The 23,641-nt window shown below is 43.8% G+C and overlaps 1 protein-coding gene across 4 annotated transcripts in view; it reads right to left on the reverse strand.

Annotated features, from left to right (window-relative positions):
- The window catches only part of WBP2 (WW domain binding protein 2), a 298,555-nt gene that overhangs the window by 212,353 nt on the left and 62,561 nt on the right, over window positions 1-23,641 (reverse strand). For all 4 annotated transcript variants that reach the window (XR_011194210.1, XM_069200190.1, XM_069200187.1 and 1 more), the window contains exon 4: window positions 115-207. Coding sequence is in view for 3 of the 4 variants with exons in the window: in XM_069200190.1 (XP_069056291.1) it covers window positions 115-207 (93 nt within the window). In the remaining variant the exon portion in view is untranslated. The remainder of the gene's footprint in view (window positions 1-114; window positions 208-23,641) is intronic.

Raw genomic sequence — 23,641 nt, forward strand, 5'->3', positions numbered from 1 at the left:
AAAAAAGTGCACCTATTGTACTTTTGTACACTGACATCTCAATGGCTATGTCCAGCTCCCTTCATTTCTTACAGCCTCACCTACTGCTCAATGCTTTATACAGCTGTCACTTACCTTGAGAAGCCACCTGTAGCATCCGCTGTCCAAACTCAATAGCACCCCCTGCAGAAAAGACCAACTTGAAGGTTGCTGATCCTTCCCAGTCCCCTGTGAGAGAAGGGATAATTGAAAGCAAACAATGAAAAGTAGGCATATAAACCACCTATTTACAGAAATTCAATAAGAGCATACAACCGACATGTGTAAGGACTAAGTAGGCAAGCATTTAAATCACAAACATTTCTCATCCCAAGTTAAACAAAGTAGGTGTTACTGGCAAAAACATCACCTTCATAACCTCTGACAACCCAGGGCCAGGGCCCAATCTCCAGTATATAAAACAGGCAAGTCCCAAAGGAATAATTCAAGTGAGAAATAGTGGCAACCAGCCCAGAAGTGATTTTGGAGTAACTCTAATGAGCTTACTGCACCTCCAAAATCTAATGGACCTCAAGGGAGGAGGTGCAGCATGCCTCTGTAGGAATTCGCAAGACAAGGTTCAGGTCTTGATGTAAAAGACCAAATATCTAAGAAATGACTTTCCTGTTACATACCTAGAGAAATTTCCATATCCTGCCATCCAAGAGAGCAGACAATGCTAATTACCATTGCTAGTTGTAGATAGACTGAATGTGCATGATTTTAACTACTTATTTCAATGGTGTCCCATACCATTGAATACTGTGAACAATAGCTATTATTCTTCGAATAAGACATAATTCTGGACAGTCTGAATCAGTTTAGCATTAATACTTTCCACTGTGGCTCCTGGCCAAACTAAAATAAATAGGGGGACCTTGAGCAGACTCAACCAAGAGGTTAGCGATTCATAGAAATGGAGTGTGTAAATATAATATTACAAACTGGTGAGAATATCGTGCAATTGGGTGTCCTCTGTTGAGTCAGAACTTATTTGACAGATTTTCAATAGTTCTTCATGGTTAATTTGTCCACTGGACAAGTAGACCGAACAACTGCTGCACAAAACACAGTATGCAGAATGGAAAAGACAATTGCCTTTTGCCAAGAAAAGATCTATACCCATATGAATAAGATATTCAACATGATATATATATATGTGGTTGATAAATGCAAATTCTTTACCATCAAGGCAAGCACTCTAAGAAAATGCATTGAGCTGTAAGTTTAGCTTGCTTCACTATCGGTGGTTTCAATATAAAACGTGTTCACATTTGTTGAAGGTAACAACTTGTGACTTTTTATAACGTGCCTAGCATGCTCCCTGATGATATGCAAATACATGCATTAAAACGGACGCAAGATTCAAGATTGCCTTAAAAATGAAATGTACTTAAATACCTGGAATTTGATTTAAAAAAAAATTAAAAATGAACAAGGGCTAAAGTGAGTTTTGCTAAACTATCGTGCAAGTATTTAAGGGCAACTTTAAATTACATTTCCCTAGGACATAATTTGGATAAACATGGTTAAAATATCCCACTAATATGCCGATATTTAAAATGTAGGGGAGAATCTGTGTAAAGTATTAAGGGCAACATAATGGGAACATATAAAAAATTAACTGGGGGTCGCATTCTTAAAGAAAGTCACAAAAGTATAGTGCAGATTTCAGGAATTCACAGGAGTTACAAAAGTATACCAACAAGCCATACCCCTAGTAAAAGGTTGTGAATACTAACTTCCCTGGAGAAAATATACATATGCACATCTAATCCTGCAAACTTTATGACCATTAAACATGGCGTCAAGCAGGGCTCGGCACTTAACCCAGTTCTTCTTAATATCTATATGAGGCCACTAATCACACTTATTAAATCTCATGTTAGTCGAATTAACTATGTGGATGACACCCAGCTCATTTTGTCACTCGGAGGCATTCAGCAGGTGACAATTAATGACTTTGACAACTGCATAACGATATTTATCGGTCGGCTGAACTCTCGAATTTAAGGATGACAAAAGAGTTTCTGTGCTGCTCATCAAATAAATACCCTGTCCTGCTTCCCCCGATCTCCGGCCAAAACGGATGAAGTAATTTCTCAATCTGAATTAGTCCATAATCTGGGGGTGACATTTGACAACAAACTAACTTTGGGGTGTTTTGTTAACAAAGGTTGCTGACATTTGTTTTTCCCTACCAAAGCCTCTCCAGAAGATGGATTCTTCCATTGCTTTTCCCTCCCACCAGAACACTGGCTGTACACAGTGTCATTCTAAGCAAGCTGGACTATTGTAATGTCCTCCTGCTTGGAGCACCAGACTTTGTGTTAAATAAACTACACAGAGTCCAAGTCTCGGCTGCTAAATTAAGACTGAACAGATTCAGAAGAGCATCAGCTTCTAAGGCACAAAAAGGACCTTCATTGGTTGTCACTGAGGCACAGAATTGTTTTTAAATCACTCTGCATTATTTTCAAAGCTCTCCAGGGTCATGGCCCAGTCCCTTTGCAGAATAGGATAAAAAGATACTCCCCAGGTAGGAGCCTGAGCTCAACAACAGCTAATTTTGTCTATGTTGCTAAATTTAAAAAAACAATACAAGATGGACGAGCCTTTATGATCACAGCATCTCAGCTCTACAAATCAATTACCTGCCTCCCTTAGATCCCTGTCCGATCTTCTGCATTTTAGGAAAGCCTTGAAAATTTGGCTCTTTCCTAAATAAGCTCGATCTATATTTTAGCACTTTTTAGCTGCAGTTATTTTTTATTCCGGTATTGGTTTAGCGCCAGGATACTAGTGAGGTGGCAGTGTGCTTAATAATGAAAATGTCACTTACCCAGTGTACATCTGTTCGTGGCATCAGTCGCTGAAGATTCACATGTTGTGCATAGCCCGCCATCTGGTGTTGGGTCGGAGTGTTACAAGTTGTTTTTCTTCGAAGAAGTCTTTCGAGTCACGGGACCGAGGGACTCCTCCTCTTTGTCTCCATTGCGCAAGGGCGTCGACTCCATCTTCGATTGTTTTCCCCGCAGAGGGTGAGGTAGGAGTTGTTTGTTAGTAATAGTGCCCATGCAATGGAGTGAATAAGTATGTACCTATTTAAGATTTAATATATTTACAAATGTACAAAGTTGAAGCTAACTTCCAAACGGCTACAGGCTCCCGGGGAGGTGGGTGGGCACATGTGAATCTTCAGCGACTGATGCCACGAACAGATGTACACTGGGTAAGTGACATTTTCAGTTCGATGGCATCTGTCGCTGTAGATACACATGTTGTGCATAGACTAGTAAGCAGTTATCTCCCCAAAAGCGGTGGCTCAGCCTGTAGGAGTGGAAGTAGTCTGAAATAAGGTTCTTAGTACGGCTTGACCTACTGTGGCTTGTTGTGCGGATAGCACGTCTACACAGTAGTGCTTGGTAAATGTGTGAGGCGTAGACCATGTGGCTGCCTTACATATTTCGTGCATTGGAATATTCCCTAGGAAGGCCATGGTAGCGCCTTTCTTTCTGGTTGAGTGTGCCCTTGGTGTAATGGGCAGTTGTCTTTTTGCTTTAAGGTAGCAGATTTGGATGCACTTAACTATCCATCTGGCTATACCCTGTTTCGATATTGGGTTTCCTGCGTGAGGTTTTTGAAATGCAATAAACAGTTGTTTAGTTTTTCTGATGTTTTTAGTTCTGTCGATGTAGTACATTAGTGCTCTTTTGACGTCTAATGTATGTAGTGCCCTTTCAGCTATGGAATCTGGCTGTGGGAAGAACACTGGTAGCTCTACCGTCTGATTTAGGTGGAACGGTGAAATAACCTTTGGCAAAAATTTAGGATTGGTCCTTAGGACTACTTTATTTTTGTGTAGTTGGATAAAAGGTTCTTGTATTGTAAACGCCTGAATTTCACTTACTCTTCTTAGAGATGTGATGGCGATGAGAAATGCAACTTTCCAGGTTAGGAATTGTATTTCGCAAGAATGCATAGGTTCAAAGGGTGGACCCATGAGTCTTGTTAAGACGATGTTGAGGTTCCATGAAGGAACAGGTGGTGTCCTTGGTGGTATAATTCTTTTGAGGCCTTCCATAAACGCTTTAATGACAGGTATCCTAAATAGTGAAGTTGAATGGGTAATCTGCAGGTATGCAGATATTGCTGCGAGGTGTATTTTAATGGAAGAGAAGGCCAGGTTCGATTTTTGTAAGTGTAGTAAGTAACCCACTACATCCTTTGGAGATGCGTGTAATGGTTGAATTTGATTATGATGGCAGTAGCAAACAAACCTTTTCCATTTGCTTGCATAGCAGTGTCTAGTGGATGGTCTTCTAGCTTGCTTTATGACTTCCATACATTCTTGTGTGAGGTTTAAGTGTCCGAATTCTAGGATTTCAGGAGCCAGATTGCTAGATTCAGCGATGCTGGGTTTGGATGCCTGATCTGTTGTTTGTGTTGTGTTAACAGATCTGGCCTGTTGGGCAACTTGACGTGGGGTACTACTGATATGTCTAGCAGTGTTGTGTACCATGGTTGCCTTGCCCATGTAGGTGCTATTAGTATGAGTTTGAGTTTGTTTTGACTCAATTTGTTTACTAGATATGGAAGGAGAGGGAGAGGGGGGGAAAGCGTACGCAAATATCCCTGACCAGTTCATCCATAGGGCATTGCCTTGAGACTGCCTGTGTGGGTATCTGGATGCAAAGTTTTGGCATTTTGCGTTCTCCTTTGTTGCAAATAAGTCTATTTGAGGTGTTCCCCAACATTTGAAGTAAGTGTTTAGAATTTGGGGGTGAATTTCCCATTCGTGGACCTGTTGGTGATCTCGAGAGAGATTGTCTGCAAGTTGATCCTGGATCCCTGGAATAAACTGTGCTATTAGGCGAATGTGGTTGTGAATTGCCCATTGCCATATTTTTTGTGCCAGAAGGCACAGCTGTGTCGAATGTGTCCCCCCCTGTTTGTTTAGATAATACATTGTTGTCATGTTGTCCGTTTTGACAAGAATGTATTTGTGAGTTATGATTGGTTGAAATGCTTTTAATGCTTTGAAAACTGCTAGGAGTTCGAGGTGATTTATATGCAGCTTTATTTGATGTACATCCCATTGTCCTTGTATGCTGTGTTGATTGAGGTGTGCTCCCCACCCTGTCATGGAAGCATCTGTTATCACGTATTGTGGCACTGGGTCTTGGAAAGGCTGCCCTTTGTTTAAATTTATATTGTTCCACCATAGAAGCGAGAGGTATGTTAGGCGGTCTATTAACACCAGATCTAGAAGGCGACCCTGTGCTTGTGACCATTATGATGCTAGGCACTGTTGTAAGGGCCTCATGTGTAGTCTTGCGTTCGGGACAATGGCTATGCATGAGGACATCATGCCTAGGAGTTGTAATATCATCTTCGCCTGTATTCTTTGTGTTGGATACATGCGTTGTATAATCTTTTGGAAATTTTGAATCCTTTGTGGACTTGGAGTGGCTATTCCCCTTGTTGTGTCTATTGTCGCTCCTAGGTATTGTTGTACTTTGCACGGCAGAATGTGTGATTTCGCATAGTTGATGGTGAAACCGAGTTTGTAGAGGGTTTGTATGACCTGATCTGTGTGGTGTGAGCACCTTGTCAGTGAGTCGGTCTTGATTAGCCAGTCGTCTAGATACGGGAATACGTGTATTTGCTGCCTTCTGATGTGTGCAGCCACTACTGCTAGGCATTTTGTGAAGACTCTTGGTGCAGTTGTTAAACCGAACGGCAATACTTTGAATTAGTAATGTATTCCTTTGAATACGAACCTTAGGTATTTTCTGTGCGACGGATGTATTGGTATGTGGAAATACGCGTCTTTGAGATCTAAGGTTGTCATGTAATCTTGTTGCTTTAGCAATGGTAACACTTCCTGTAGCGTGACCATGTGAAAGTGTTCTGATTTGATGTATGTGTTTAGTGTTCTGAGGTCTAGGATTGGTCTCAGTGTTTTGTCCTTCTTTGGTATTAGAAAGTACAGTGAGTAAACCCCTGTATTTGTTTGTGTATCTGGTACCAGTTCTATTGCGTTCTTTTGCAGTAATGCTTGAACTTCTATTTCTAGGAGGTCCGAATGTTGTTTTGATATATTCTGTGTTTTTGGTGGTATGTTTGGAGGGATTTGTAGAAATTCTATGCAATAACCATGTTGGATAATTGCTAAGACCCAAGTGTCTGTTGTTATTTTCTCCCACGCTTGGTAATACTGACTTATTCTTCCCCCCACTGGTGTTGTGTGGAGGGGATGAGTGACGTGTGAGTCACTGTTTGGTTGTAAGTGTTTTGGGGCTTTGAAATTTTCCCCTGCTTCTAGGGAATTGTCCTCCTCTGTATTGGCCCCGAAAGCCTCCCCTTTGGTACTGTCCCTGGTAGGTGGACGGTGTTGAATGTGAGGTACTGGCTTGTGTGGCTTGACCCGGAAACCCCCCTCTAAAGGTTGTCTTGCGGAAGGTGTTGAAAGTGCCTCTGCTCTGCGGGGAGTAGAGCGCGCCCATGGCTTTTGCAGTGTCAGTGTCCTTTTTTAGCTTCTCAATTGCCGTGTCCACTTCAGGTCCGAACAATTGTTGCTCATTGAATGGCATATTGAGCACCGCCTGCTGTATCTCTGGTTTAAAACCAGATGTTCGTAGCCACGCGTGCCTTCGTATGGTTACTGCTGTGTGAATTGTTCTTGCCGCTGTGTCCGCTGCGTCCATAGAGGAGCGTATCTGGTTACTGGAGAGGTTTTGGCCCTCCTCAACCACTTGTTTCGCCCTCTTTTGTAGTTCTGTGGGTAGATGCTCAATGAGGTGTTGCATCTCGTCCCAGTGGGCTCCGTCATATCGCGCTAGGAGCGCTTGAGAGTTAGCGATGCGCCACTGGTTTGCAGCCTGTACTGCCACCCTTTTACCGGCTGCATCGAACTTGCGGCTCTCCTTATCCAGGGGTGGTGCATCGCCCGATGTGTGAGAGTTTGCTCTCTTGCGAGCTGCCCCAACCACAACCGAATCTGGTGGCAGTTGTGAGGTGATGAAAGCTGGGTCTGTGGGAGGTGCTTTATATTTCTTTTCCACCCTCGGTGTTATTGCCCTACTCTTGACAGGCTCTTTGAATATGTCCTTTGCGTGCCTTAGCATTCCTGGGAGCATAGGCAGGCTTTGGTAGGTGCTATGTGTGGAAGAGAGGGTGTTGAAGAGGAAGTCATCCTCGACAGGCTCCGAGTGTAGAGACACGTTATGGAACTCTGCTGCTCTAGCCACCACTTGTGAATATGCTGTGCTGTCTTCTGGTGGTGAGGGCTTTGTAGGATACGCCTCTGGACTGTTGTCTGACACTGGGGCGTCGTATAAGTCCCAAGCATCTTGGTCCTGGTCACCTTGGCTTAAGGTGGTGTGAGCAGGTGAATGTGACGGAGTCTGTGCCGATGAAATGTGAGCTACAGGTGGAGGAGAGGGTGGCGGAGTTACCTTCTTCACCAGTTTTGTTTGTGGTGCTTGTTCTTGTTGGAATTAAAGTCTCCACTTCCTCCTAATAGGGGGAAGGGTGCTTATTTTCCCTGTTCCACTCTGTATAAAAATCAGTTTTTGAGTGTGGTCCACCTCAGTGGATTGTAATTCCTCCTCGAATCTATGCTTTCGCATTTGAGAGGACAGTGATTGTTCCTCTGAATAGGAACCAGTAGTTGGCTCGGTTGCGGGTCGTTTTGGCACCGAAACTATGTCCACGCTCTTTTTCGGCTCCGAGGCGACTTTTATCTTTTTAGGAGTCGAACCCTCTCGGCGTCGATCCTCCTCGGTGCCGCTGTCTCTGCGTCGAGCAGCTTCGGCTCCGCTATCTCGGCGTCGATCTTTGTCGGCAGCACTATCTTGGTCCCGAGATGGCTGGGTGCCTGTGTCTCGACCCGAGTCGGACGATCTCGGCACTATTTCGGCCTTCTTCGGTGCCGATGGTCGGTCACCGCTTTTATGGTTTGAGCCATGGCCTGATGGCAGTGGCGTCCCCTGGGCCTTGTCAGTTTTCTTATGTGCTATCCTCGACGTCTTACTCACTGTTTCATGGTCGTCGAATTCGTCCGAGTCTGATTCATGGATCGAGAAGGCTTCTACTTCTTCTTGTTCCTCGAATTCTCGGTGTCCTGTCGGTGTGGACGCCATTTGCAGTCTTCTGGCTCGTCGGTCACGGAGCGTTTTTCGGGACCGGAACGCACGACAGGCCTCACAAGTTTCTTCCCTGTGCTCGGGCGACAGGCACAGGTTACAGACCGAATGTTGGTCTGTATATGGGTATTTGTTGTGGCATTTAGGACAGAATCGGAACGGGGTCCGTTCCATCAGCGTCGATGTCACACGCGGTCGGGCCGACCAGGCCCCGACGGGGGATCGAAAACTACCCCGAAGGGCAACGGAGATGTTATCGTTCCGATTCGATGTCGATGCTATCTAACCCGATCCCGAACGCAACAATACCGACGTAATTTTCCGATTTTGAGCTAACTTTCCGTTCCGAAACCCAGAGCGAAAGGAACACGTCCGAACCCGATGGCGGAAAGAAAACAATCGAAGATGGAGTCGACGCCCATGCGCAATGGAGACAAAGAGGAGGAGTCCCTCGGTCCCGTGACTCGAAAGACTTCTTCGAAGAAAAACAACTTGTAACACTCCGACCCAACACCAGATGGCGGGCTATGCACAACATGTGTATCTACAGTGACCGATGCCATCGAACATGATAAACAAGCGAGTTTCCTTTGGTAACTAATTATCTGTTAGATACTGTAGGAAGTTGGCTCTGTATGTGCTATTTCAAAGTAAGGAATAGCATGCACAGAGTCCAAGGGTTCCCCTTAGAGGTAAAATAGTGGTAAAAAGAGATAATACTAATGCTCTATTTTGTGGTAGTGTGGTCGAGCAGTAGGCTTATCCAAGGAGTAGTGTTAAGCATTTGTTGTACATACACATAGACAATAAATGAGGTACACACACTCAGAGACAAATCCAGCCAATAGGTTTTGTTATAGAAAAATATCTTTTCTTAGTTTATTTTAAGAACCACAGGTTCAAATTCTACATGTAATATCTCATTCGAAAGGTATTGCAGGTAAGTACTTTAGGAACTTTAAAGCATAAAAATTGCATGTATACTTTACAAGTTATTGACAAATAGCTGTTTTAAAAGTGGACACTTAGTGCAATTTTCACAGTTCCTAGGGGAGGTAAGTATTTGTTAGGTTAACCAGGTAAGTAAGACACTTACAGGGCTTAGTTCTTGGTCCAAGGTAGCCCACCGTTGGGGGTTCAGAGCAACCCCAAAGTCACCACACCAGCAGCTCAGGGCCGGTCAGGTGCAGAGTTCAAAGTGGTGCCCAAAACACATAGGCTAGAATGGAGAGAAGGGGGTGCCCCGGTTCCGGTCTGCTTGCAGGTAAGTACCCGCGTCTTCGGAGGGCAGACCAGGGGGGTTTTGTAGGGCACCGGGGGGGACACAAGCCCACACAGAAATTTCACCCTCAGCGGCGCGGGGCGGCCGGGTGCAGTGTAGAAACAAGCGTCGGGTTCGCAATGTTAGTCTATGAGAGATCTCGGGATCTCTTCAGCGCTGCAGGCAGGCAAGGGGGGGGTTCCTCGGGGAAACCTCCACTTGGGCAAGGGAGAGGGACTCCTGGGGGTCACTTCTCCAGTGAAAGTCCGGTCCTTCAGGTCCTGGGGGCTGCGGGTGCAGGGTCTCTCCCAGGTGTCGGGACTTAGGATTCAAAGAGTCGCGGTCAGGGGAAGCCTCGGGATTCCCTCTGCAGGCGGCGCTGTGGGGGCTCAGGGGGGACAGGTTTTGGTACTCACAGTATCAGAGTAGTCCTGGGGTCCCTCCTGAGGTGTTGGATCGCCACCAGCCGAGTCGGGGTCGCCGGGTGCAGTGTTGCAAGTCTCACGCTTCTTGCGGGGAGCTTGCAGGGTTCTTTAAAGCTGCTGGAAACAAAGTTGCAGCTTTTCTTGGAGCAGGTCCGCTGTCCTCGGGAGTTTCTTGTCTTTTCGAAGCAGGGGCAGTCCTCAGAGGATGTCGAGGTCGCTGGTCCCTTTGGAAGGCGTCGCTGGAGCAGGATCTTTGGAAGGCAGGAGACAGGCCGGTGAGTTTCTGGAGCCAAGGCAGTTGTCGTCTTCTGGTCTTCCGCTGCAGGGGTTTTCAGCTAGGCAGTCCTTCTTCTTGTAGTTGCAGGAATCTAATTTTCTAGGGTTCAGGGTAGCCCTTAAATACTAAATTTAAGGGCGTGTTTAGGTCTGGGGGGTTAGTAGCCAATGGCTACTAGCCCTGAGGGTGGGTACACCCTCTTTGTGCCTCCTCCCAAGGGGAGGGGGTCACAATCCTAACCCTATTGGGGGAATCCTCCATCTGCAAGATGGAGGATTTCTAAAAGTTAGAGTCACTTCAGCTCAGGACACCTTAGGGGCTGTCCTGACTGGCCAGTGACTCCTCCTTGTTTTTCTCATTATTTTCTCCGGCCTTGCCGCCAAAAGTGGGGCCTGGCCGGAGGGGGCGGGCAACTCCACTAGCTGGAGTGTCCTGCCGGGTTGGCACAAAGGGGTGAGCCTTTGAGGCTCACCGCCAGGTGTGACAATTCCTGCCTGGGGGAGGTGTTAGCATCTCCACCCAGTGCAGGCTTTGTTACTGGCCTCAGAGTGACAAAGGCACTCTCCCCATGGGGCCAGCAACATGTCTCGGTTTGTGGCAGGCTGCTAAAACTAGTCAGCCTACATAGATAGTCGGTTAAGTTTCAGGGGGCACCTCTAAGGTGCCCTCTGTGGTGTATTTTACAATAAAATGTACACTGGCATCAGTGTGCATTTATTGTGCTGAGAAGTTTGATACCAAACTTCCCAGTTTTCAGTGTAGCCATTATGGTGCTGTGGAGTTCGTGTTTGACAGACTCCCAGACCATATACTCTTATGGCTACCCTGCACTTACAATGTCTAAGGTTTTGTTTAGACACTGTAGGGGTACCATGCTCATGCACTGGTACCCTCACCTATGGTATAGTGCACCCTGCCTTAGGGCTGTAAGGCCTGCTAGAGGGGTGTCTTACCTATACTGCATAGGCAGTGAGAGGCTGGCATGGCACCCTGAGGGGAGTGCCATGTCGACTTACTCATTTTGTTCTCACTAGCACACACAGGCTTGTAAGCAGTGTGTCTGTGCTGAGTGAGGGGTCTCTAGGGTGGCATAAGACATGCTGCAGCCCTTAGAGACCTTCCTTGGCATCAGGGCCCTTGGTACTAGAAGTACCAGTTACAAGGGACTTATCTGAATGCCAGGGTGTGCCAATTGTGGATACAATGGTACATTTTAGGTGAAGGAACACTGGTGCTGGGGCCTGGTTAGCAGGGTCCCAGCACTCTTCTCAGTCAAGTCAGCATCAGTATCAGGCAAAAAGTGGGGGGTAACTGCAACAGGGAGCCATTTCTTTACAGATACATATTCTAGTTGCAGATTCCTTACCTTAGAATTTCCCCCAGGTGTCAGTCTGGATCCAGAGATTTGTCTTTAGGCAGTACCTTCATTGTTGGCGTCGTGGTCGCCAGTTACAACGTTGCAGGTCATATATAGGCACCACCACAGCACAAGGACGTCAGTTTCTTTTCAGGACTTTCCACACCTGATGCGTGGAGCCATGAAGAACCCTGACTCTGGTGCGCCAGAACTAGGACGCTGAAAGGTAAGTCCATGTCCCTAAAAGTCAGTTCTCAGAGTGGGAAGGATGGGTGGGTCGGTGAGGAACCTGCAACAAGAATAAGTCTCTACCGGATAGTTTGTTATCAAAGGTAGGTAACTTGTTCATCTGATAGAGACTCCTAGTTGCAGATTCCATACCTTAGAATAGATACCCAAGTAAAACCATCCCTGGAGGTGGGTCTGCTAACCAAGATCATACTAGGAAATCCTGCAGGACCGAACAGGCAAAGTACCCCTGTCCAGGCAGTAGTGTTTAGTAAACGTGTGCAAGAATGGCCATGTTGCTGCCTGGCACATGTTGCACCTTTGGCTCTGATAGAATGAGCATGCAAGCCCTTCAGGGGTTGCTTCTTAGCCAATGCGCAGCACATTTTAAGTGTTTGCGCCGAATTAGTGAGATTCTTTTTACGCTAATTCGCCGCAAACTTAACTCCACAGCACACTTTATTAAATCCTCTAACTTTGCAGTCAGAGCAGAAAAGTAACCATTAATCTCCAGGATAAAATAAGCAGCAAATTGTAAGAAGATATAAGCTGGCACTGGACTTCTGCCGTTGAACCCACAGCAAATGTGACAAGACTACAAGACTTAAAGTCACCTTCATTGCTCATTCACTGGCTGAATGAACAGAACACTTTTTTTGTCAGCTTGCCAGAACGGGCCAGTAGGCCTAAAAATGGCTCACCCTTATAAAATCGATTAGTCATAGCGTGTGGGCGAGCAGATAACTTGGTCTGTAAAGGCTGAGTCACTGAAAGTCTAACGCATGATGTAGGTTTCCAAAAGGATGATAATATGGAACCAGAGTTCATCTAAACTGAAACCCCAGGTAACTACTCAATTGCTCTGGGACGGTCATGCACAATATTTTTGTAACTCCTATAACGTATGCTAAATATCTTCTTTCCAATTACAGCCGGTCAACATTTGGATTTGAACGGGCAGGCATGAGTACCAAGGAAGACTAGGTAATTCTGTAGACATTCCAGGTGGGATTAAGGGTCTCTACATAAATCACGTTCGTGATCCACACTTTTGCTTCTATTACAGGTTTGCCAGACAGAGCAAGTTGTAAATTTTAATGGGCCGACATGTGTAGAAGCATAAGGACCAGATAATTATTTGGTAGGTACCTCATCTGTGTCACCTGGCACATTATAATATGACAACATGCTGTAACTAACTGTTAACCATCTTTTCTTTTGATGCAGGCATCTCAGACAGTACTGGTCATAGATGAGGGCGGACAGACCTGAGTAGCAGCAGAAAGAGCAGGTTATTATTTGCTAGTTTTTCCTTATGGTGCAACTGAGACATTGAAATGTTCAGGTGCTTTAATAATTTTTTAGTCTTGTACAGGCATCTTACACCCTGCTACACAAATTTGATCAGGCACACGTGAGTAGAAGCAGAAAGACAAGGTAATAATGTAGCAGATTTTCATTGTTATGCACCTAGTACAGTGGAATATGACAACCTACTTTAACCACCTTACCCACCTTTACTTCTGTTGCACGCATCTCCAACACTACTCACATATTACAAAAAGGCGCATGTGAGTAGAAGCAGAAAGACAAGATAATTATTTGGTATATTTCACTTGTAATGCATCTAGTACATTACAAAATGACGACATTCTTCAACCGTTTTTTTGTCCCCTTTTGCAGGCTTCTTAGACAGGGCTAACATTGGTTAGAAAAGGCAGGCGTGACTACAATCAGAAAGACCAGGTAATTATTTAGTAGTTTTCCTTGTAGGACATCTGAAACACTGGAACACAAGCATGTGCTGTAACCATTTTTTTTCCTTCTATTGCAGACATCCTAGACAGTGTTCCATCTACAGGCAGGTGTGGGATCAAACAGAAAGGCCCAGGTAATTACTTGCTACATTTTCCAAGAGATAGCTCAGTCTTGTCTCGTAGATTGCATTCAATAGCATAAAAAACAACTTTAAGTAATGTTCCTCACTTTAAATAATGTCCCTCTTTTTTTTGCAGGCTTTGCAGCACAGTTGGCTCAGACTGATTGCCAACAAAATGTTAAAGCGCAAAGCTGTGACTTCTGCAGAGAGCAGTGCTTCACTACAAAGAAAGAAATGCTGTTGTGTGTTAAAAGAAGAATGGCTGAAAGAAATTGTGGCGACTGAGACACAGAAGTCCAGGAGCAAGGTTTGTGTACAACTGGGAGAGCTATTTCTATACAATCCAAAAGTAGGCCTGATTTGCAAAGTATGTGCAGAAGCAAAGATTGCAGGGGGCTTTTCTACTAGAAAGAAATGGAGTGATGGCTGGAAGCTGGACTACTTGAAATGCCATCTATGTAGCAAAGTTCATGAATCTGCTTTGGTGACACTTAGAAATAAAAATGCTGCTGCCAGGCTGGGTTTTGGCGTGCGCACCATGCAAACGTAAACCGCCAGTGACAGAGCAAACAGATTAGAAGTGGCTGAACGGCAAAGACCCCTGCCTGAGGAGATAAAGATACTCATCAACAATGTGTTGCTAGCAGTCAAACTGAACACGTCAATGTTATCGGTTCAAGATATCCATGACCACGTCGCATTGTATGTGAAGATGCTAGACAGCTGGAGGAGCAAGAACTATGCCTTTGAGTTTTTGGAGGCCATCAACAGCGTGATACGCTCAGACTTCATGGCAGAACTTCGCAGTGCTCGGTATTACACATTGATAATTGATGAGAGCACAGATATTTCAAATTACAAAAATTCTCATCCTCTACTTCAAGTTTTGATCTAAAACATCAACATAGCACAAAACAGTGTTTGGGGGAATTGTAACTCTGAGTGCATGCAATGCGGAGGCTATCACTATAGCTGTAAAAGACCTCTACACTGCCAATAAACTGGATCTTATGAAAATGGTCAGGTTCACATCAGATGGAGAATCAGTGATGCTGGGAAAGAACAATGGTGTTGCTACCCACCTCAAACAATCTATTCCCCATCCAGTTGAGCAGCACTGTGTTGCGCACAGAGAATATTTGGGAGTTGATGATGTCTGGAAAAAAGTGCTGATGATCAAGGAAACTGAAACATTACTGAGACCTGTCTACACTGTGTTCTCCCGCTCACCTTTAAGGAAGTCCAAGCTGGATGAAATTGCTTTGGTCACTGAATGCGAAGCGGTCTCCTTTCGGCCACTCAATGAAGTGCGGTGACTTTCAAGGCATTTTGCTGTTGGTGCACTCTTGCGTAATTATGAGGTTGCTCTCAAATACTTTGATCATGAAAGAGTTGAGGAGAATGACCCAATTGCTAAATATTGCTACAAAAAACTATGTACTCAAACTACCATATTTTCTTAGCAGCTCTAAATGACATTCTGGGTGAACTTGCATCTTTGTGCAAATTGTTTCAGAAAAGCTCTTTGACCACCGTTAAAGCTGTACAGTATGCGAGAGCAAAAATTACCCAAATAAAGGAATAGTACTTGGGCGACACGGTCGTTTGGAGCAACACTGTAAGAGATCTGATGGCTTTGTGCAGAGAAAACCGATAGTATGATAGTGAGCCGATGTTATCTTTCATTAAACTTTGTGAGCACATGGAAAGGTTCCCAGAAGATTAACTGAAGGAATGAACAAGCTTTGATTTCCATACAGTAACAACACAATCACAGTTTGAGTATGGGACTGAGAACGTACAAAGACTAAGAAGGTCTTGGTCCTGGGTGATTCTGACACCCCTGATGATGTTGTTCAGCAGTATAGAGATTATAAATATGTGGTGGCAGCACATATAAAAAAAAAGATTGTTTAGGACTTTTCAAGACATGGTGAATTTCACTCTTTGGAATGCTGCACAGTATAGTGTTGTATCTCAGCTTGTTGATGTCTGTGCAACTTTCCAGGCTTCAAGTGTAGACTGCAAATGCGGATTCCGCCTCATTAACTCAATCAAGTCCAAAATAAGAGACAGACTAGAGGAGAGTCACCTAGGTATGCTGATGAGGACAAAGGCTTACATCTCAAATGGGAAAGTTGACTTAGACAGAGTTGATCAGCACTGGAAGAATGGCAAGGACTGGCGAGAAAAACAAAAATGTCACACATCTCATGTTGGCACCTGACTTGTCTAAACTCTGATGCAGCTCCTCCTACAGTCCATGTGTGGGTGGGGTAGGAACATTTCTCAGCCTGTATCTTGGCAGGGGCATCATGGCATTAATCAGCAGTGTGTTCATCAAACTGTAAATGTTAACTAATTGTACAACTGGCTGTATTTGATGTGCAGGGCCCTCTGCAGCACTCAGAGTATTCGTTAAAGTTTCATAATGGTTCAACCTTCTGATTTCGGTTTTCTCTAAGTGGGGTGTAGGTGGCACTTAAAAGTCATGTTCTTGGGGTGTGCAACCAGGTCACAAAACTGCCTTAATGCCCTATTGCATGGAGCAATGTTTATACAAATATCCCTTTCTTGCTTTAGTGGTATGGAGAGGCTAATGCCCAAGATCTTGGTAGTTATGCGCTGCGCTCGCGTGAATGGTCAATTTCTAGGCGCACGTATCCTTGGCTGCAGCGCACAGAGACCTCACACTGCCGCACACAGCAGAAAAAAAAATAGAGGGAACATTGCTCACAGCTCTAGGCATGGTCTTCATGTCAGGGTCATTCTTCGGCACCAGCTGGACGTCCTGTCAGACTCATTGAACAACACAGTCTACCGAATATATGTGCAAGTTGCTCAGCTGGAAACCAAACAGACCAGCCTCCTCCTATTCTTTTACACGAAAGGGGTCATCATCAGCTAAGATGTCTGGGGTGCCTGGGTGTCCTGGTGATGCATACTGCGTGGCCAGCGTAGATGCATTTCGATACCCGAGGCTCTTCTTGAATCAGACATTCAGGCCCGATGGACAGGAAGCATTGTCATGGTTGGGAGACCGGCACAGACTGTAAACCTTGAAATAGTCACTCACGCAGCTTTCTCTGGAGAGGATGGACTGGGTGTGGTTCTCCACTCCAGAGGTCCAGGAGGCCCTCAATGCCCTCAATGCGCTAGGCCATCAATGATGTTCTTTGATGTTAATGAAGGGACCAGAGTCTCCCATGCCCAGCAAGTGGCTGCTACTGTAACTGTCTGTACCCAAGATCTTGGTAACCAACACAGCAGAAAGGATTTTAATGGAGTATTACCTAGTTGCTCTCTCTCTATTGTAAGGTAAGGAAGCCTGACATCTAAGTGATTCTACAGTCTGACAAAAGGACACTAGATGCCAATGTAATACATTTCCAGAACTGGAATCTTAAACCCACCTCTCTCATAAATAAGTATCATAACAGCCCAAGTGATGTGTGGCTTTCAATCCACTCAAGTCTGTTTAACTTTATTCTGAGGGTCTAAAAACAACATTTATTTAAAGAGATGGGTGTGTTCATGAGCAAATACAGGAATTTAAGAAGAACCACCATTTTAATAAGTGCTACTCAGTCAGCCACAGGTAGGGTATCTTTATCCAGACTGTAAACTGGTGGGTCAGTTTATACACTGCTGGACCATAATTTAGTTTAATAGTAGACCTCTGTGTAGCACCAACCATAGGTATTCAACTATGTCCTCTATTGATCTAACCAGGAATTCCAATTCAGTTTTGACTGAGGAATTTGTGAGGGGAAATATTTTGGTTTTATCCCAGTTGATAATTATGCCAGAAATGTGCCACATATGATTACTTCCCTTATACTGAGCCAGAGATTAGCAGCTGCATTTCAGAAAAACAGCAGAATATAATCTACATACAGAGAGAGAAGTAAGCACCCCAAGCAAAGATAGAGGCTTATATGTAAGTGACACAATCCAGATATTTCTCATGGCTATCTAGGTCTCAGCTATCCATGAGGTATACCTTTTCCCCTGATCTGTCAAGCTCTAAGTTCAGCACCAAACTGAATTCTTCGACCCACACCACCATTTCAACCTCAATATATATATATATATATATATATATATATATATATATATATATATATATATATCAGTATTTTAAAAACTGTTTACAAAAAAAATGTTGGTGTGCAAACATTGAGGGCCAACCGTATTAGGCAGCACTATCATTCTGTTATTAAGAGTCCAAACTAGAATAATATTTCTGTCTTCTGGGTCCTCTAATTTATGGATCAATTTTAAATCAATTGAATGGAGTATTAGGATACACACTCAATTGGAGTATGTACTTTAGGTCTAAATGGCCATGTCAATACTGTACCTATCAAAGATAGACAGCATTTTCCTCACTGTCTGAGGGTTAGTTAAGCCTCTGATGATCAAGGACAACAAATGCCTTTTTAGAAAGGGTTATGCAGTCGGATATCAAATGTGTTGTTTCTGTAATCTAGAGTTGCTTTTTGTCACATGTATGCTCTAATGTAAACAACTGTGTGTGGCTCATGTCATACCTAATTGTTTCTGTCCTCTTACTCTCCCTTTACGCATACTCAAACCCAACTATCGGTGCCAGATATCCGGAACAAATAACACACTTAAACATTTAGGCACTGTACAGGTGGTACACATTTAGGGAATAGTGTGCCTGCAGTGTCCATCCTTTATATAAGTGTTCATACTACTTTTTGGGCGCCGCAGTGCCCTCATAGTAGTTTTAATAAAGTCACTCACTCAAAGCCTTCTATTTCTTACTAGAAAGAACAATACAGTAGGTTAGTACGACACTGGACTGCTGCCTGCCCACCACCCTCTCCAAGCAAAATCTATAAGTTCATAGAGGCACTGCTCACAGAAGTTGTAATAATTCTGCTTACTCCACATTGCTTGTTATGGTAGTGCGATCTTGGCTTCCCTCTAAGAACACTGGTTGCTCAGGTGGCGATATCTATGAAATTTTGATGTATTTGCTTGAAATATTTGTTGCCCCAGCTGCATTTGTGAAGATGTGTTTATCCATAAATTTAGATTGAACGGATAGAACAATGTGTATTTCATGTCTTTGGACCAAAGACTGGTTTTTATTTCTGTGAACTTACATCTTGCTCTCTGGAACGCCACTGTAAAGTCTGTATGTATGGCCAGGTTCACGCCCTGATCCTGAAGTGGTCACCTTCTCCCCGCCACCTGAAGACCTGTGTTGAGATCGCTAAAGTTGCGAAGTCTTTGAATGATTAGCCAAGCAGATGACCCTGGTGGTGGACTCTTAAACAAGAATGCTTCATAATAGCCTTGTTAAATATGCTTAGGAAATCTGTCTGCAGATTTAAGATGCCTTGTGAGTGATCGTCTTCAACGATAGACCTCTGGACAAGGCCCACACCCACATTTTCTGCATCTCTAGTGATAATAGTGAAAAGACTTTGCAGAGATCTTGTGGATGGACTCTTCAGTCTGAAAGTGAGGCATCTGAAACAACTGTGTGTTGGAAGTTTCAGCTGGAAAGGGGCATTTTGGATCACTTACACCACGAAAGACTTTTTTGCTGCTATTGATATAGAGCTTGTGGTCCCAGTTCTCCTTTTGAGACCACTGATCCTCAAAGCATGGCTGAAGAGATCTCAGCTTTTGGACAAACTGCAGGATGCCACTCAGTATGGAGGAGATCCGGCAGGCTGCAGCTGTCGGAACCTTCAAAAGAAGAGTACGTTTCTGCTAGATTGGGGATATTCTCTCCTTGAAGGAAACAATTTTCCTTGTATTGCGTCCAAGGTAGCTTGCAGATAAAACAGAACTTGTAGGGGGGGTTACGACATCTTCTGGAGGTTTATATGTAGGCCTAGTTTGTCTAATAGCAAGCCCTCCAATAATTTCTCAGCACTGCTTGCATTTATCCATATATGGATACATACATATTCTTTGACTACTGCCATGTGTTTTGGAGAATGTCCAAAGAACAAACTTCAACTGGGAGCACTGCATATTGGAAATGTGAAGCTCCTACTACGAATCTCAGGAATTTTCTTTGCCTTTTCAATATTGGAATTTGTTAAATAGGCATCTTGCAGTTCTTCTGCATATATCCAGTCCCCTTTCCTGTGACACAGGAAAATTTGATGAAGTGATAACATATAGAATGTTTCCCTTCTGGTCGACTTGTTGGTCATCCACATATCCAACACTGGCCTGCATTTCTTCTTTGGATCCTTTTTTGGAAACAATGCTTGTCTCTATGTGAAGGAGAAGAACTAGTTCTATTCCATGTTCCTTCCACAATACAGAGGTTTCTTTCCACAGGTAAGCTCACCAACATTACAATGTGGGCTGTAGAGGAACAAAAGCCAGCACCATCTGTCGCTTGTGATGTTTTTCTACTCTTCCAGGTAATGAAACAGCATACCCGTGATTGGAATGGTTAATTGAAAGGGGAAAGGGTTCGGTCATTGGTGACTGGTAGTCACCCTGAACAGTTGGCTGTGGGCACTGATCTGACTTGGTCCATCGTCATCTCTTTTGCTGATAAAGGGATCTCTGTACCTGCTAATGTTGTTGCAGCTGTTGCTCCTGACAAGGTCAACTAGGGAAATGATTTGAGAAAAACAACTCCTCCAGACTGACAACCTGGACTTCACTTTATCATTACCATCTCTTCTTATGTGTTTGTTAGAATATGTAAGAGCCAGAAATCTGTAGTCAGAGAATCTTCATCTGAGTAACTGGTTTAAGAGTTACTGGAACAGCACAGGAAGATGCTGTACCAGTTGCTGCGAACGCTGTAGGGTCATTCACCACACTTAGGACTTGGATTGAGATAAGGGAACTTTCCCAGACCACTTGTGCAAAAGCATGCTTGCGATGCCTTGGCATTTCTTCAGCAAATAATTCAAGGTTTGCAAAGGTTTCTCAACCAAAATAGCCTACAAGAGCAGTAGTGCTAGTTATCTTCAGTGCTACAGTCCTTCTCACCTACCACATGAAATGAAAATGCAACTCAGTGTCTAGTACCCTTGGGTGTCTAGGTGCTAAGCTCTGAGAAGGTAGCCTACTGGGGTGGAGGGGGCTACGGTGAGAGAAGGAGCTATAAATTAAACAGCCAGGCTTTCAAGGTTCTCCTAAAAGCAAGAAGCTCCGTGCTTCTTTTCAGTTCAAGGGGGAGGGAGTTCCAAAGTCTGAATTTGCCACCCACAAAGCTCCTTTCGCCTCATTGGGATTTTTAAATATTTTGGGATGACAAGTTTGTATGCCACAGCAGAGCAGAGCAATCTCAGCAAGGCGTGCCAGTGGAAACTTTGCTTGATGTAGGTGGGGCCAGTGCCGTGGAGTGCCCTTAAGTCAATACACAGGGTCTTAAAATCTATGCACTTCTAGGCAGGGAGCCAGTGGAGATGGGTAGGAACAGAGGATGCGGATTCATGCTTGGGAATGCCCAAGAGTAGGCAAGCAGCCACGTTTTGAAGAAACTGAATTTGATTGAGGCACATTTTCCAGATGTTACGAAATGAGGCACTGCAATAATTGGGGTTTTTTAGGATAAAGGCTGATATTGCAGTTTTCTGTAGATTCAACGGGATAAAGGGGAACATTCTTATTAGATGTTTTAAGGTATTGAGAGAGCGTAGTTTAATATTACATATTATAGACGTGAAATGCTTATGATTAACAATGCTGCATTAAATAAAATATTCATTGAAACATTCATTAACGTAAAGGATTTTCATGTGTGTAAACTAATGTTAACTGTAAGAAATAATCGTTCATAGTTTGCCTAAGCTGTGCACATTAAAACGCATAAGACTGCATTCGTTAGAGCCATATATCTTAAGTTAGCGCGAGTCGAGGAAAGCTGTGTAGCTCTCATAATAAAGCGTATTTTTCTGTCTCTTCAGTGTGCTGACTTGCAAAAGACCATGACCCAGCGATTGTTCTTTTTCTTCACTAGTTTGCAACAACATCCAATTCTCCCATCCGCATGTTAGTAGCTTCTAGCATAAAAGATATGTACGTCGAAACAATAATAGACACTTCCAAGGACGATAAAGCGAGAAGAAGAGAACTTTTGACCCGACGTGTGCCAGATCGGTGAAGTAACCCCAGATGAGCCACCTACAAAAATACGTCAATTATGAAGACCAATTGGAAATTAGGAAATTATCGTGAAATGACAAAATGCATTACTTAATGTATAATTTGATAGGTTACCAATGGTGGGGTGTATTGACTGACCAATAGAATTTTGGGGGAATGTATCACGAAAAGGGATAAAAACCCATGACACAGGAGACAAACAGCATTAGGTAGGGAATGATATCGATTGCATCCCGAAACTGTCACTCTATTTGGTGATTTGAGACCCAGATAAAACCATCCTTGCCCATAGACTGCCCCATTACACTTTTCTCCTTATGAGGAAAGTGACCCTTGCCTTTAACTTAGATAGACTGACGGTGATCTAACTGATGTCCTGAAGACGAAGACTGATCCTGTATGCTGACCTATCTTGAGGAGGGTAATTATAAATGTTGCTAATGAAATCTACTTACTTGCCTTTTCTTTCTAGGTACCAACTGCTGTGTGTTTTTTTGATTAGAGACCTTAGTTAGATGTTTTCCAAATTAATGTTCTAAATTGTTTGCATGAAGTCCAACATGCTAATGCTAATTAGAGGTTAGATGAGGCATCCATTCCGACTGACAAACTGACGTGACTAACGTGGTGCTATGCTGAACTTGTATCTCTAGAAGATTCTATGTATTACGATCTGCTTATAGTCAACTGATTGTCTATGCTTCTGATCTTTGCATTATTGAAAGTCTATCATGATTGTCATCTTGTGATTATGCTTATTTGCTTCTTGGTTTTGAGATTGACGCATTTGTTATTAGATTGTAATCAATAGGGAATAAAACTCATAAAAACTTCATTAAGGTGTGATTATTCATGACTGAAAGGTCATGGTTGCGCCGAATGCTTATTAATGTCTAAGGTGGGATATATTTTGGTGCTAACTGTTGATAATGTTATTGACATATTAATCGATATATTGATCAGTTACCTCGTCCTACGGTGTCTCACCACTGGGTCCAAAGATTCATCAGCCTAAAAAGAGTCCTAATGTGTATGAATTAACATAGAGGGACGCGTTAACAGTTCTGGTAGCAGAGTACGGTTTGGCCCTTGGGGGGCCCTAGGACGGAGTTTCATTGTTTAATTTGTTTTTCTGTGATAATGCAATTTGGAGAGATGATGAGTTGCTAGGTTCGCCATGGCTTTCCCGGGATCTCGGAGTCTGCCTAAATGAGTTGGGAATGTTCTCGGCGCCATAGTATGTGTGGTTAGGGTCTTTGCGCTTATTAAATCTTATGCATTCTGCAGGTGGTTGTGAATATTTGAGTGTGATTAGGCCAAATTAAGTGTTGTTTAGAAGGAGTGTGCGTACTCCACAGTATGAGAGTAGGGAAGTCGGCGTACTTCATGTGAATGCAGCGCTTATTGCTCAAAATTATCCACGTGGTTGGTTGTTGTATACGGGCCTATTGAGGTCTAAGACTCCGGAGTATGATGTTAAATATGGTTTATGTTGTAATCTGTGCGGTTTAGTAGGTCAATCGGGTGTGGTTGACAAGTCAAGTTTCGAGTTATGATGCATGTGTGAACCCTTCGATGGAGATTTGACAAGTTCTAAAGTGCACTAGAAGGAGTCATTGACAAGTCAAGAGTAGGATTTGCAGGTCGAATTCTGCTTGCGTATGAGGGAACTGAGAAGGAGAGTGTAGCGGCCGAGGCTTCAAGTGAAATCTCTGTAAAGTTCTGAAGCGATTGTGTTACCCTTCCTGTAGTAAACCGGCCGATTTGTGTTGTCATTTAAGTGCTGGCAATAATTTGCATTAGTTTGTATGAGTTGTAAGGAGTTAGTGAGGTGTGGACAAGCCGCAAGACTTTGTCAGCTGCAGCGTGTGTGAGTGTGACGTCAGTGGTGACGCACTGAGATAGGTCAGATGCCGAGAGGG

Source organism: Pleurodeles waltl, chromosome 7, assembly GCF_031143425.1.
Source record: "Pleurodeles waltl isolate 20211129_DDA chromosome 7, aPleWal1.hap1.20221129, whole genome shotgun sequence".
Taxonomy (NCBI): Eukaryota; Metazoa; Chordata; class Amphibia; order Caudata; family Salamandridae; genus Pleurodeles; species Pleurodeles waltl.